Source organism: Lasioglossum baleicum, chromosome 7, assembly GCF_051020765.1.
Source record: "Lasioglossum baleicum chromosome 7, iyLasBale1, whole genome shotgun sequence".
NCBI lineage: Eukaryota > Metazoa > Arthropoda > Insecta > Hymenoptera > Halictidae > Lasioglossum > Lasioglossum baleicum.
The window spans coordinates 2,339,644-2,355,414 of NC_134935.1; the positions used below are offsets into that span (position 1 = coordinate 2,339,644).

At 37.8% G+C, this 15,771-nt stretch overlaps 1 protein-coding gene across 1 annotated transcript in view; it reads left to right on the forward strand.

Moving 5' to 3' along the window:
* Ptp36e (protein tyrosine phosphatase 36E) overlaps window positions 1–15,771 on the forward strand; it is a 476,599-nt gene that overhangs the window by 455,809 nt on the left and 5,019 nt on the right. The window contains exons 7-10 of the mRNA XM_076428189.1: window positions 1,114–1,254; window positions 8,516–8,676; window positions 8,757–8,892; window positions 11,113–11,362. Coding sequence (XP_076284304.1) covers window positions 1,114–1,254; window positions 8,516–8,676; window positions 8,757–8,892; window positions 11,113–11,362 — 688 coding nt within the window. The remainder of the gene's footprint in view (window positions 1–1,113; window positions 1,255–8,515; window positions 8,677–8,756; window positions 8,893–11,112; window positions 11,363–15,771) is intronic.

Here is a 15,771-nt window from a genome sequence, read left to right on the forward strand (position 1 = left end):
CCTTTCAGTCGGAACAAGATCCGATGAGAAACTGCATGTGAAAGTAGCTGGAGGTTGATTCTATGTTATCCAATTGCAAATGTTCACAAATTAACTCTGGTTAATTAGTTATTGACAATTGTTGCGCGGGCTGATTGTTTCGAAAGTTCCCATAATGCGTAAGACAAGGAGGGTCGAACTGTGCGACAAGGACAGACATACATAACATACCATTTCTCCAAAATTTGTTAATAACTAACAATTTAAGCATCAAACCTGCATAAAATTGAAATGGGAATGTAGCCAAGGCTTCATTTTACATTCTACAATCTTAAAAGTTCATCAATGAAGTCTTTAAAGTTAGTAAATTAGTTATGAAAATGTTACTTGTCGAACTATTCGAGGTTATTCGTGAAATTTCGTCACTTCTGTAACGCTCCTGCGTCACTTCCGTAACGCTATAAAATTGTAGCCCCCTCAGCAAAGAAGTTTCACTTCAAAAATTAAGGTATCACCAGTAGTTAAAAAATTCGTTGATGAGCAGTAAGTTAAGATGATGTGGAATACTTACCTTACTTCCTATATAAATGAAAATATAATTATGGAAAATAGATATCTAATTTTTAAAAAAATTAATCGCTCTATCTTATTTCTATCGGAAGTTCTTTGATTTTGACACAGTTTTCATCTGTTTGTCCCATAGTGCGGCGTGCAGGTGAGTTCGTTTTTCACAGAGTCTCGGGCCGATCGAGATTTAAACGGCCGCGAGATTGGAGGCCACGGTGTAGAAAATATTACGGGGACCGGAATAAAAAACGATGAAAGAGGGCCGGAGTCTTGATAATTTATTGAATGGAGTTTAACGGTTCAGGAGGCAATAGAAAATCGTTTGGATGCTGCCGGTTCGCTTGGCTGCACAAAACCTGGGAAACGTCGCGTTCCATAATACGCCGACTTTATCAGTGGCGGCGGGGACCCGTTCGTTATCGCGGATTTTGAATTGCTCTCCCGTGTATTCTCCCGCGTATTCACGTTCCATCAATCCGAAGGCGGGGGGAGAGTGTGTAAGGTGTTCGATGGGGCTGGTATTCACATCTGTCGAACGATAACGAGCGTCGGCCGAATCGATTTCAGGTGATGTGCGTCCAATATTGGCCGGCGAGCAAAGACAAGGACGAGGAATACGGCGGGATCGGGGTCTCCGTGCTGAAGGAAGAGGAGCTCGCCAATTTTCATATACGGACGATAAGGCTTTACAAGAAGAATGAGAACGACGTGAGTATACTTCCTCGTGCTGTACCGACGCGTTTTCAAAGATTCGTATCAGTTCCCGTGCCCATTCCCGTGAAAAATTGACGAGCCGGAACCCAGATGTTATTTATTTATTTATTTATAGTTTGTTTTAATGTGGTCGCATTAACAGCGAGGTCATTAGTGACCACATGATTTACAATCGAATATACCATATCTTACATGTTACTTATGAAGAGGGCTACAGTTAATGATGACATTTAGTCCAGTCAAAGAAAAGTTGTACATACAGGGAAATGGAAGGAACACAATTTTTAACTTTGGGTACTCGTTTGGACTAATTAGGAGGTAAACATACTAAAAGTCTCCACTCCTAGGAAGTGACTGAGGTGCAGGGCGCACGTAGAAGGTTCCCTTTTTCGGTTTTCCGCTTATATCTCGAAAACTATGCGTCTTAGCGATAAGACCATTCTACACAAAATTAAAGCTGATAAAATGTGACAAGATTGATTCCATTCAGTTTTTCACTATCTCGCATAGTTTCCGAGATATGCGCACTCAAAGTTCACTAATTGTGCTGAAGAGTTAGCTAGTCAAATAAGGCAAAAATTTCTTTTTCACAATTAGTGAACTTTGAGCGCGGATATCTCGGAAACTATGCGAGATAGCGAAAAACTGAATGCAGTCAATCTTATGGCACATTTTGTCAGCTTTAATTTTGTATAGAATGGTCTTATCGCTAGGACACATAGTTTCCGAGATATAAGCGGAAAACCAAAAAAGGGGACCTTCTACGTGCCCTCCTGCACCCCGCTCACCTCTTAGGAGTGGGGAGTTTTATTTTGTTTATCTCCTAAAACTAGTCCAAACAAGGTCCCAAAGTTAAAAATTGTGTTCCTTCCATTTCTCTCTACACCCCCTTATGAGCATTCATTGACTGGACTAACTGTGATGGGAAACAGCAAAAACGAATTTACAGCAGTTCATATACAGGGTCTACGCGTTAAGTTATGTCGCCATTTTTTAGGCATTTCTGGTAGTCCAACAAAAAAATGTTTTAAACAAAAGTTTATCAGTACTTGGTGAGCTACATTTTCGCATATTCTTAAATCTGAAGAAATGCTTTTTACGTAAAAAAGTAAAGATTACCTTGACTTTTGTAAATGGCACCATATGTTTTGGACGACATAGGATTGTTGCTGACGTCGAGACAAATTCAACAGTGTATGTTGACCTTGAACTGGCCTCAAACTAAAAAATTTTGTGCAAACGTAATTTTTCATTATAATTACGTTCTTAAAAACTCTTGTTCTCCAAACCATATCATACGCCTTTTAAATGTCAAGGCTGATGGCTGTGAGGTGAGTCAAATAGATGAGTGGATAGTGGTTAGGTCTGGGTTAGGTGATCCATCGTGGAGCATAATTTTCTGAATCTAAACTGGAGGTGCGAAAGTAAGTTTCTTGATTCAAGGCTCCAAATTAGTCTGGCATTAATCATTCTATCGAAGATTTTACAGATATTGTTGGTTAGGGAAATTGGTCTATATGTAGCACAGTCGAGTTTATTTTTGTTTGGTTTTAAAATTGGGATTACTGTAGCTAATCTCCATGCAGTTGTGAAAGTTTTCTGAATCCAGATTCGGTTGTATACATAGGTCAGCGCTCGGATTTACTTGCTCGTGGCGGCCCTAGTTCTCGTAGGCGGCACGAATAGCGAGTATGGAACGCGCGTGAGGAGCTCCGAACTAAGAACGCCACGGGGAGCGAGACGCGCAGCCGGGTCGAAGGGGCGTGGCCTTCGAAACTCGGCCGTCGCGAGTAAATCAGAGCCCAAGTACAGGTTAAGTAGAGCGAGTTTTCATGATTCGGGTAGATGTTTCAGGAGGGTGTTAGGGACACCATCAGGGCCAGGGCTAGACATTTGGATGGACCTTAGGACTGCATGAAGTTCAGATATAGTGAAAGGATCGTCAATAGGAGATATATGAGAGAGTGGGATATCTGAAAGGCACAGATCGTTAACACTAGATTTTAAGGGAAACCAGACGTGTTTTCTGCGTCGCGCGCGATACCGCACTTCGCGAAAAATCGCTGGAAATGACAGCTCTCGTACACGCGGCGAATTGGAAATGGCAACGAATAATTTACAACCGGGCCAGATTATTCAACGACAAACGGATTACTTTTTCGACACGGTGTCATGGATTCTGATAACGTTGACGTGACCGGTCCACTCAAAAGGGTTGATGCCACCATTTTGCCCTTTCTGCATTTTTCATGAAAATGCGAGTTGAACGTGATTTCGCGTCCGGATGGAATGAAATGCTACTTCCCACGCGTCTGTTGCCTGTATCACAAACCATTGAAGTAAATGCATACATACGACCAAGTAAATTTTTGTTATTTCATGAGTTTAATTTGTTTGCGCCACTCGTAAAGCGTCTCTGTTCTTGAATGAATTTTTACTTGAAAAATAATTTTTTACACGGAGCATCATATCGTTTGAATGCTTGATTTGTTGTAGCTCGTTCATTAATGTTATGTATCATTATTTAGTACGTGCAATATTCAAGTGCTTGTTCATATAATACGAATGGAGAGTTTCAACGTGAAATTGAATTTGTAAACCTCCACTTGAAAATTTACATTTACAACCATACTTGGCAAGTAACATTTTCATTATTATTCGAGATTAAAGAGTTCAACGATGATTACTGCGAATGTTTATGCATTTATGGCTTCTGCAAATTTTCAAAAAATACCAGAACATCCTTCGACAGCATTTAGTCTTTTAGTCGAACACACTGAATGTAATATTTTATTTAGCCCTTCTTAAAAATCGTCTCGAAAAATTACAAATTGCTTAAACTTCCGCAGTGTAATTATTACTCTTGGCTAGTATCCATTGGATCGGTGCAACTCGTTATTGAACCTAACAATAAACAATGTATGTAATTACAGAAAAAAAGAGACTTTTAAAAAACCACGATGTAATAATGTAAATAGTGTTCTTTTGTATCTGACCTTGTTTTATCTTGAGGGTCATCATGTCGTGTACGAAAGAATTCGTTTTGGCACACGCTTTCGTATGAAATAAATAAAATATAATATAATAATAAAGAATAATGCAGATAAAAAATATTACGGACACCATTACATTGCTTCAAAAACAGTATAATTTTCCTCTTTCATGTTTGTCGAATCACGGAAGTTTTTGAAAAAACGCTGGCTAGTAATGACGCGAACACCCTATATGTATATTACAGCACATACAGTTAGGAGTATAACTGATGTCAAAGACTTCAAATCAGAATAACTTTTTTATGAATGGACCAAACGATTTAATAAATGACGTCTAAAAAATATGTTGAAAATATGCATTCGGTCAAAATTGTGAAAAACAATGGTAAAAATTGAGTTTCACAACTTTTTTAGCTGGACCAATAACGAAAATTTAAAAAATGTGTTTGGTCAACTTGTATAAATTATATACGTTCTGAAAATTTCAATGGAATTGGTTAATTGGTTTACGAATTATAACCGATCAAAAGTGGTAAAAATTGCAATTTTTCATGGTTTTCGACCTTTTTACGTTGGAGAGGTGTGGACACGTTTAAGCCAATAAATAATTTTAAAAAATCGTGTAAATCGTGTGTGTGTGTTACCAAGAAGAATGTTAGGAGGTATAAAAAATAAAGGAGGCACCACAGAATACTAATAAATAACGAAAATAAACTCTACGCTTCATTTTTTTTACACAAAACACAATTGTCTTATAGTTTTGACGCGGCTGATAAGAGGATTATACGATGTAGCTTCGAAATTGTTGGGAATTTTAGAAAAAACACTGAGTTGGAGAACGTCTCCTGGTGTAAACAATAACACGCTGCACGTAAGAAAGGCGAATTCTTTCTTTTAATACGGACTTACATGAATAAACTTACATGTATAAAAATACATATATATTATCCTATACACTCCTCAAAAGAATTAAGGGATCACTTGTGCGAACCCGAAAAATTGGTCCTACTTTACGTGATCATAACTCCGTGAAAAATTGCCGTATCGATATAGTTAAACAATCGATGCAGCTGGACATTCGTTTTAAAAAGTACTAACCTATGTATGTCGAATAGTTCACGAGCTATTTCGATTTAAATAACTCTAAAACACCATTACTGTCGTACTAAGACGTTAGCGTGTACTTACTTGTGTAACGGTTTAGTACGACAGTAATGGTGTTTTAGAGTTATTTAAATCGAAATATCTCGTGAACTACTAACTTTTCAACATACAGTACTTTTTAATAACGAATGTCCAGCTACATCGATTGATGTGTTAAAAAATACCTCATTCCATTTAAAAAAATGAAGGTGACCTTGAAATCTTGTAAAAAATGACCTTGAAAATTTTTTACCTTACACCGTTACATGTGGCCTTACAAACAGTATAACTTTGTCCCAAGAAGTTTTTTTGTACAACGAAAAGTAACGGAGATATTTAGGTGTTCTGTTTCTTCGGGCGAAAATTTACAAAATTGGATAGTGTGGTATCTTTTTGTCGCGCAGTGTATTTTTCATTAAAATCGTGGAGGAGTTTTGTGGAGTTCTTATTAAACCTTAATTAAAGTTACAAAAAAATTAAAGTTGCAATTTCTGCTACTCAGTCTGCTCTAAAAAAGTAAACATAAGAATCAAAACAGTGTAAAAATGAAAAGTATTTACCCTGAAAAACACGTTCCATTCCAAATATTACAAAATTTTTACTTTTATCACACTGGTGCACTAGCTCGCTTGGATGATAAATTTCAACTGAAATGTTTGGCTCGCACGCAACGTGACAAGGCATCGTGAACGACTTTTTATTTCTTCCAATCTCACTTCTTATCCTATTGTTAGTCATACAACCCTCCAGTTACAACATTGTATAATAACACGGAAGTTTACTTTTTTATTTTTGTCCCCTTGATAACGCACTGTGCGGCGCACTACGGGACAAACCTGTGTCTGAAATCTGTGTCAAAATCAAAGAACTGTCGATAGAAATGAGATAGAGCGATGATTTTTTCTTAATTAAAGCTGAAACTTTGCAGAATATGGGATAATTATGGAGTTTGTGGTACGAACGTTTTTAACCTTGAAAAATTCGTTGAACTTGCACAATTTCAAGAAAATTGTGGTTTTTCCAATACCAAGCGAGGAAAAAATTTTATTTCAATATGCTATATATCATTTCCCACAGATTTTTTCACGCTGATTTCAAATCCCGACTCAAAATTTGTCTACGACCTCAAGACATCGATTTCTTGCAAAATCCTGAAATCGCTTTCTGGAGCCAGTTAAAGTTAAAAAGCCCATACTTACTTCAATGTTGAGTAACTCGAATAAAAAAATCGCACATTATTCAACAACCACACAATTTACACAGGAAAGATAGCCCTTCCAAATGATATTAACGCGATTTATCAAAAATATTTGTTGCTCCCCGTGTGATGTTCCAAAGTTGCACAAAATTTTTGTTAACCGTCAATGTTGTCTTCATCTCGCTATAACTTTTTAAAAAACCAACATAGCAACAATTTGAAACAGAGCATCTGAAACTAGAGGCTCCAGGCTTTCAAACCATTGTTTAACCATATCGATACGGCAATTTTTCACGGAGTTATGATCACGTAAATTGTGACCAATTTTTTGGGTTCGCACAAGTGATCCCTTAATTTTTTTTAGGAGTGTAGTATTGTCGCGGAGTGTATGTGTTTTGAATTCGTCTCGATGCCCTCTAAATAGGGTAAAAAAAGCAATACGTGTTCCTATTTGTAAAACCCACTGTGACCTTGACTTCGCCATGAAAACAAACTGTTTTCGAAATTTTTTACTGATATCTATTATGCACTCTAATATCCTGCAACTCTGGTTGTAAACTTCTTTTGTTTTTTTCTTGTTTTTTGGGTGAAATATCGTGCGTCGCGTTAGAGGGAACACCCTGTATAGTATGCCCGAATAATTCCCAGCAGATGTAACGAAGTCTCGCTCAGCTGGCAGGAACCCGCACAAACTCGAAACTTGTCCGGAACTGAGAGCAGACTCCGTAGCAAGGTTCCAGCAAGACTGGCTTTGGGAATGAAAGAACGAAAGTTTGGTAAAAAGTTGGTCGGAATGAACTATAGAAGAGTGCCGAAACTTGCGCTAGTTCGGCACTATCACGAAACTGGGTGAACACGAAACGATACGGTTTGGGGGATGCGAGGGTGGGCGAGATGAGTTTACTCAAACGACTCGTTACGTAACACTTAATTTTATTAACTTGTCCGGAACTGTAATGAAAACAGAGACGAGATCCCTCCCGTAGTACCTGAGAGAGGCGCCATGGCTCTTTTCTTCTCTCTAATTTACGAACATTATTTCTTATTAGCCGAATTGGTTAATAAAACCGCCATCTTGTGTAACGTTTAAGCTCCGCGTTGCGATACACTCGGTTCATTTAGTTGATGTATTATACGCGGCCGTTTCGTATTAATTATACGGGGCTGCTCTTTGAAATTAGCTGCCAATGTAAATCTTTGCATCTGTTATTTACCTTATATTTGAAAGAAATGTGGGGTTTGTTTATTCAGTGCACTTTTGTTTATTCTGTTAATGCGACGCACAGTGTGGCAAATGGCCATTTTAGCTGGACAAAATTCTAGATCGCCTACTTTTCTATATTTATCACAATTAACATGTTTACGGTTGTATAAAATATGAATAATTATTAAATTTTTATAACAGTTAGTTGGTTTTTGTTAATTAAATATAAAATACAACAAAGTTAGTAATGGACCTATGTAGCACAGAATGATTTAACAAATAGTAGATATTATCAATGAAGACGTCATTTTTAATTATGGACAAAGATAATGTCAATATAACTTACTAATTTATTTTTTGGAGGTTCAGACATATTCTAACGGGAAAGAACTATTCTTTGGTTTAGTATAAGGTTTCAATAACAAATCTGCTTCTTATTATAGTTTATTATTTTAATGGAAATATAATAACATAAAAATATAAATAATACAAAAAAAATAACAGAGATTCAGCCGTTGATTTTTCAACGGGTATTAATGCCAGTTTTATTAACAATGTGAAGTGGTTATCCCAAGAATTGAAAGAAATTATAAGGGTTTACATGCACGACGTTTTCAACGTTATATGTAGTCGTAGACATTATTCATTTCCCTAACAATCCAAACACGTTTTCGTTTGTTTCCGAGCAACTGTAAAGGAGTGTTCGTTGAATTTCAGGAAGTAACAGAGGAGAGAACATTGCTGCAATTCCATTACACAGAATGGCACTCTCACACGTGCCCCTTTGGAAACGCGGTTCTGGAATTTCGTCGGCGAGTTAGGGCTGTCGTCGGCCCAACGAGAAAGAACGAATCCGGTCCGATGATCGTCCATTGCAAGTAAGTCTCCCGTTGAAAATACTTGCGAAAAGAATGTCACGAGTATTAAAACCGTGTAACAAATATTTTATTGGGTAAAGTGACGGTGGCGGACGGTCAGGAGTATATCTAGCGATAGATGCGAATATGGAGCTGGCCGAGGAGGAACACGCTTTCGACGTCTTCGGATACCTGAAGAAGTTGCGGCAAAGTAGACGAGGATTGATCGAGGATTTGGTAAATCAGGCATTACAGTTCGAACACACATTTGCTTTTTACACTCGCTCGAATTGAATTTATTGAAAATATTTGTGGAACAGCTATGAGCACGAACAAGTTTTGTTAGTATGCGTGCAACATTCCCTTCTTATATTTCCTCATTTTATTCTGTATATACTATGGTTTTTTGTACAGAGTAAAAATTGTCTGTATTAATTGCCAGATACAAGAGCTGCATACATATGTATGTATATTTAATTTGATGATGCTTTCGGCGCTACCGTTTCGATCACTTGGTAAATCCAGCAATTTTGCAATAACCTTTTCTTCTTTCCTAACGTTTCGGTTCAGTTTTGAACCTTTCTCAAAGGAAAAATTTGCGTTTCCTATAATCACTTTAGTTACGTAAATTGAGCATTGAAAAACTGATTTGTACACGCTGCTGGTTTAGAACGTACCTTGAGAAAAGTTCAAAATTGAACCAAAATGTTAGGAAAGAAGAAAAGTTTATTGTAAAAAATTGCTAGATTTACTAAGTGATCGAAACGGTAGCGCCGAAAGCATCATCAAATTAAATATTCAACATTTACGATCGATAATCGGGATTATTTTATACATATGTATGTCTTTTCTTAATAACATGAACGAGTTGGAAATAACGCAGAAGTACTTTTAACCCTCGTACACTACCCAAAACACATTAAATCAACGAATTACGTTTCATTTGTAACACCATACTTTAAAGAAATACATCTCACAACACAGACAGAAAGAGATCAATCATTTTACAGTAAATAAAACTGATAAATAAAAAAAGACTTTCAACCTGAGGAACGTATGAGGGTTGAATTCGTGAAATGTCTTCATTGCTCTATATTTAATGTACCTATTTCTATCACAAATGCATGAAATCTACAGCAAAAGTTTGCAGGCGGAATTCCATACCAGATCGAAGGCAAAACGAGGGCAGTCCCTGGGCAAAATCGGATTAAACCTTGCTGTACGAAGGGAAACCAAATTTTATTTAAATATCTAAATTATATAATTTTACGTTTCATGTATTTCGAATAATTTAAATATTTACAAATCTTTTAAAATAATGACAATAATGATTTTGTCCGATATTTACTCTTAAGGATGTTGTGGATGTATATAAAAACGCAACAAAATTTTTGAAAATTTGACAAGATATAATTCTTAATAAATTAATACAATTACCAAAGTTTGGGTTCGATTCACTGCACCGTTTAAGAATTATAGCAACTTAAAGTTTGTACATTTTAACACGTCTTCTTATGGAGAATTCATAAAATTCCACTTCAAACCCTATTTAAACCTTGAAAAAACGCAACTAGAAACTCCAGTTTTTTTTATATATAGTAAAAATTATGTAATTAATTATGTTCAATATTTATTAGGATTCGCTAAACAGTTACACAGCAAAAAATTATAAACTATTACAAAACGTCAAATTTATCCTGATGTCCTTCTCACTAGCATGGAAGCAGAGGGTACAATTATTCGCAAAAGTCACTTACAATTTTTTATAATATGAAGACAATTTGATTAAAAAATAAATATAACATGTTACACTCCTGCTCGGTCATGGTAGCAACATTCTCGAGTTCCTTTTTAAACAATTCCTGGTACCTCGAGTGCTTCGCAAAGTTACGCTGCTTCTGCATAACGTTACTTCCACTTTGTCTCGAATGTCTTCAACATTCGTCCTGATTTCCTGAATATTACTATTTAAAAGACCGCGCTCGTTCATCGATGCCTGCGAAATTAAATGAAAGCTTTCTAAATTAATCTATTTTTTTAATGCTAAATATACTCATGAATGGCTTTCATTGCCAATATATTGATGGATTTCGAATTTCTTGTACTTTTGTCTCCCATTGTACGTCCAGAACATCCTTAAAGCAAGAATAGGTCCGTTCTTAGTGCTACCGACCTGCCCTCTACACGAGGGCAGGGTCTACCGTTGTTTTGCCCTCGATTTGGTATGGAATTCGGCCTGCAAAATTGTGCCTAAATACCGAGCTTAATGCGGAAACAGATGGACCGGACTTTGTAGACAAGTTTTGACAGATTGCTCATTGTGGATTTATTTTTCAACCTTTGCACGCAATGAGTATCAGAATCGGATCCTTTTGACAAGAGTCTTAATAAAGATATTTTATGTACTTTTTGTGGAATTCTTTCTCGACGTTTGACATTCTCGTTTGATTTATTTAGGAACAGTACAAATTCGTGTACGACACACTAGAGGAATTCGTAATTTGCGGGGCGTCGTGGTTCCCAGTATCGGAGCTGTCCCAACGTCTCAAGCAGAAGAGCGTAAAAAATCCAATAACCAAGATGAACGACTATCAGCGGGAATACCAGCAAATTTGTAAGCAAACGCCCCGTTTTACGATCGGAGATTGCGCTGGGGGCCACAGGGCCGACAACAGGGAGAAGAACAGGGACGTTCTAGTAGTACCACGTAAGTTCGCCACGACATAAACAGTATAAACACTTATCAAAATAGTTCGATAAGATGCTCTCATGGAAAATGTATCTATCGTATACGCGGACACTAACAGATTTAGTAACACGGTATCCGTTTAGATTTAATAACAAGGTACCCCTTTCAGTGGCGCACTTAGGATTTAATCTTGGGAGGGGGGCGGGGTTGAACAGGTAAAATTCTGCGGCCTGGTGCAAGAAATTGCCAATGTACATATGTAATTCATAAACACTTACATTGAAACTTCTTGTATCAGGCCACAGAAAGATCTTTAATGCACATTAAATAAAATCCATTAAGATGATTATGGAAATTTATTTATAGAATAAAATCTAGTTTTCTTACTTTTTACTTTTTACACAGCTCTTCAATTACCTCAGTTGTAGTTATATTAACGCCTCTGTGTATGCATAACAAAGCCCACCCATTCAATCGTGGTTGTCGTTGTGGATATTAAATATGTTTTCAAAATGCCTAAGGTAGAAAATGATCTTTCACTGACGCACGTCGTCACCGGAAGCGTTGCTAATATTTTTAATACATTATCACTGTCCAACAAATTCCAACATTTTTTATGTTCCACAATTACTGTTGGATGGTTCCTATAGAGTTTTTTGTGCTGATTCCGAATCTGTCCTTAATTTTTCTCCTGGACGCACAGTTTTTGAGAACCATGGCTTTAAACAAAAAACATATTTTTCAACTTTTAACAAAGATTGTGATGTTATTATAAAAGATATTGAATTGTTCTTTACAGCAAAAGATTCTGTAGACTTTCCCGAATACAATGATATCTAGTATTAATACATTATGATTGTTTAAACAATGATTAAAGACGGAGAGACACCACTTTTGCACTAATTTTTGAGGATATTTTTCAATTCATCTCAAAAAATAAGGATCCAGCAGAAAATCGAGCTATACTACGCGACACAGAGCAGACTTTTATCTTGTATAGGAGCTTTTAATGGTTTCGTAGGGTGCGTTCCGTTTCACGCTTCAAACGCATACACTGTATAGTGTAGTATAAGAGTCTCTATGCATACACTATACAGTGTATGCGCTTGAAGCGTGAAACGGAACGCACCCGTAGTTTATTACAAACTAATTCTAAATACAAATTCAAACGAGTGTCGGTCGTTAATTACAAATCGATCGTCTGCTCATAACGACGACCAGCGAGATGAGCAGACGATCGCCTAATCGACTCAGCTGGTCGCCGACGATCGATCGGCATCAACACCAACGCATCTAACATCTAATTCATTCCTACACTTGAGAAACCACACTTTTAAGTTTGGAACGTCGACGTTTTCGAACCAGAAAGCTAAGTATCTTCGCCCGACATGAGTTGCCGCCAGTGGCGCTCGGAATGGGATATGGCGCAGCGCAGCGCACACTGGTCCACGCGCTCGATCTAGCTGTTCATTTGGTAAAAAAGCAACTTGTCTAAATCGATGTTCATTGAATGTATATTGCTTCCTAAATGTCTATGACATTCGAAAACGATGAAACTAATGAGATTTATGAAAAATTGTGATTACAACAAGCATTTAAAAATCAACATTTTATGAATCCTATTTGCCACCGAAAAAATTACCTCTTTTCTTATTGATACCCTGGAGAATCTATTTAATATTGTGTCCATTTTTGTTGCAAATGAATAGTATTTGTCTATATTTAGAGTATATCTTCTGTATTACGATTTAATATTTATAATTTATTGACATAACAATGCTCAATAAACTAAAGAGAATCTTCAAAGTTTTCAATCTTTCGTAAAGGATATCTTTCGAGTCCCTCATTGTCGTCCCTCATTGTATCAAAGTGCATTATTATCAGCGTTCTTTCCTCTATGAAATCATGAAATCATGTTTAAACAATCATAGCGTATTAATATTAGATATCACTGCATTCGGGAAAGTCTACAGAATCTTTTGCAGTAAAGAACAATTCAATATCTTTTATAATAATATCACAATATTTGTTTAAAGTTGAAAAATATAAGGACAGATTCGGAATCAGCGCAAAAAAAACTCTATAAGAACCACCCAACAGTAATTGTGGAACAAATTTGGTGTTGGACAGTGTTATACATACTAGGATACATCATTTTGTCACATTTCGAAATCGCAACAATGGCAGTTTGCATGAAGCTGTCCCAACCGTTTTTTGGGGAGGGGGGGGGTTAAGACCCCCACTAAGTGCGCCACTGACCCCTTTAGATTTAGCAACATGATACTACAGAAAGCTAAATCAATTTACTGTACAATGTATGCAATCATGCATTGACCGACTATTATTCTAGCAGTTTTTAATAGCTCAAGTAATCCTTACGTTGCTGTTGTAATTAACTTTTCAAACGGTTTCTTTATATTGTACTACCCCATGCAGAAAATATTCGATCAAAAGCGAAAGAGTTATTTAAGCGTTTATTAAAAACGAAGAATGTTTCTGCATATTTATTAGACTACTGTGATAGAAGATTTAATAATGTGTTAAAAAAGAATCTGACCAAATGACAGCTACTTAATCTTGTTCTCTTACGAAATATGAAGTAATATACATACAATACTATGTCACTGTTGTATGAAAATCATAAACAAATTTAAATAGCATGGCAAAGCATTAGAATGTATTCTTTAATAATCTTAAACAATCAATGTGGCGATAGAGATTATTTTAAAAAATGTGACTACGATGCTTGGAGACGATCGAGCCCCTCCTTAAATCAACATATTAATGAAAAAATGTGTGAATGTATAAATAATTGTAACGATAGACGCTTCACTTGTTTCATCGTATACTTTTTATCAGGTGCGTACTGTAGCAGAGAAGTATTATACAGGTTGTCCCACAACTCCTTCGCTTCCCGGAAATGGGAGGTTCCTGAGGTCATTTGAAGCGACATTTTCCTTTGCAAAAATGGCCGACGCGGATTTGTTTAGGAGTTATTAACGAAAAACACGGACCAATCAGAGCGCGGCCTAGACGCGAGTTGGCACAGTCGACCAATAGACAGTTGGCGCGCCGAGCCGACTGTACCAACTCGCGTCTAGATCACGCTCTGATTGGTCTGTGTTTTTCGTTAATAATTCCTAAACAAAGCCGCGGCGACCATTTTTGCGAAGGAAAATGTCGCTTCAAATGACCTCGGGAACCTTCCATTTCCGGGAAGCGAAGGAGTTTTGGGACACTCTGTATAATACTTCTTTGCTACAGTACGCAGGACGATGACAACGTACAAGACAATGACCTTAAAATATCGAAAAATATATGCGCCCTACAGAAAAAAACTTCTTCGTCACAATAATTGCCCCACTGAACCAAACATTTTCTTGTATTACTAAAAACAACGGAGATATTTTCGGTGTAAATCTTAGGTGCTGCACCCTGTACATTGGGTAAAAACGTGATGTAATAATTCATAATACATAACTAGAGTGGTATGCGCACTGTAATTGTAGTACGTTGTTCAAGCATAATAGAAGCAGAGTCGCCAGATGAGGGGGAGGAGCACGAATTAAGAGGAAATAGTTACCCTCTCTCTGCTAGTACCAGACACATGCACGACAGAGACGAAACGCCTCATGTGACCGTGCCGCGGCGGCAGCGTGGGCATTGGCGTCGTAGAAGGGGAGCGGTAGAGTGGGGACACAAATCTTAATCTGGCGACTCTGAGTAGAAGTGATACAATAAATATTCGGTGGACGTAAGGGCCTCGGGGAGGTTCGTTTGCATAGTTCGTAAAGAGACACTACTTTTTTGTGCTTCAAATACTTAGCCCAGGCAGTTCCAACCTATTCCTCTCCGACAACTGCAAGGTCCCCCACCATCGAGCCTCTTTACAATGTATGCGTGTGCATCGCGTCGTGCGTCGTGCGTCGCGCGGCACGCGGCTCTCGTGGTGGGGCTTCCCACTATGTACTATACATCACAGTGATGCCAGAATGAGGTTGAAACGGAGCTCATGTAAGTACTCTCCTCCTTGCCCCTTCCACTATACCATTCCAGCACCGTGCGCAGGCGCACACTCCACCGACCCCATCGCGCACGTGCAACGTGTCTCCCATTTGCCCCACTCATTCCCCGTCATCAGAGAAGGGGTACATAATTTCACTGTGACTCCCCGCATCTGGCATCCTTGATTCCACCGCTCAGTTCCTATCGCGCACGCGAAACGTGTCTCCCATTCGCCTCACTCTGCCTCACTCTATTCTCGTCGCGCAACGTGTCTCATATTACTCTGGTCATCAGAGAGGCGGTACTTGTATTCCCCCCGATTCCTTTTCGATTACCCCTGTCTGGTAACACCGATACATCATGACGATGAAGTCTAAGAGTGGGATAAGAATCTGAGCGGGGAAGGTGCCTTGAAGAGCCCA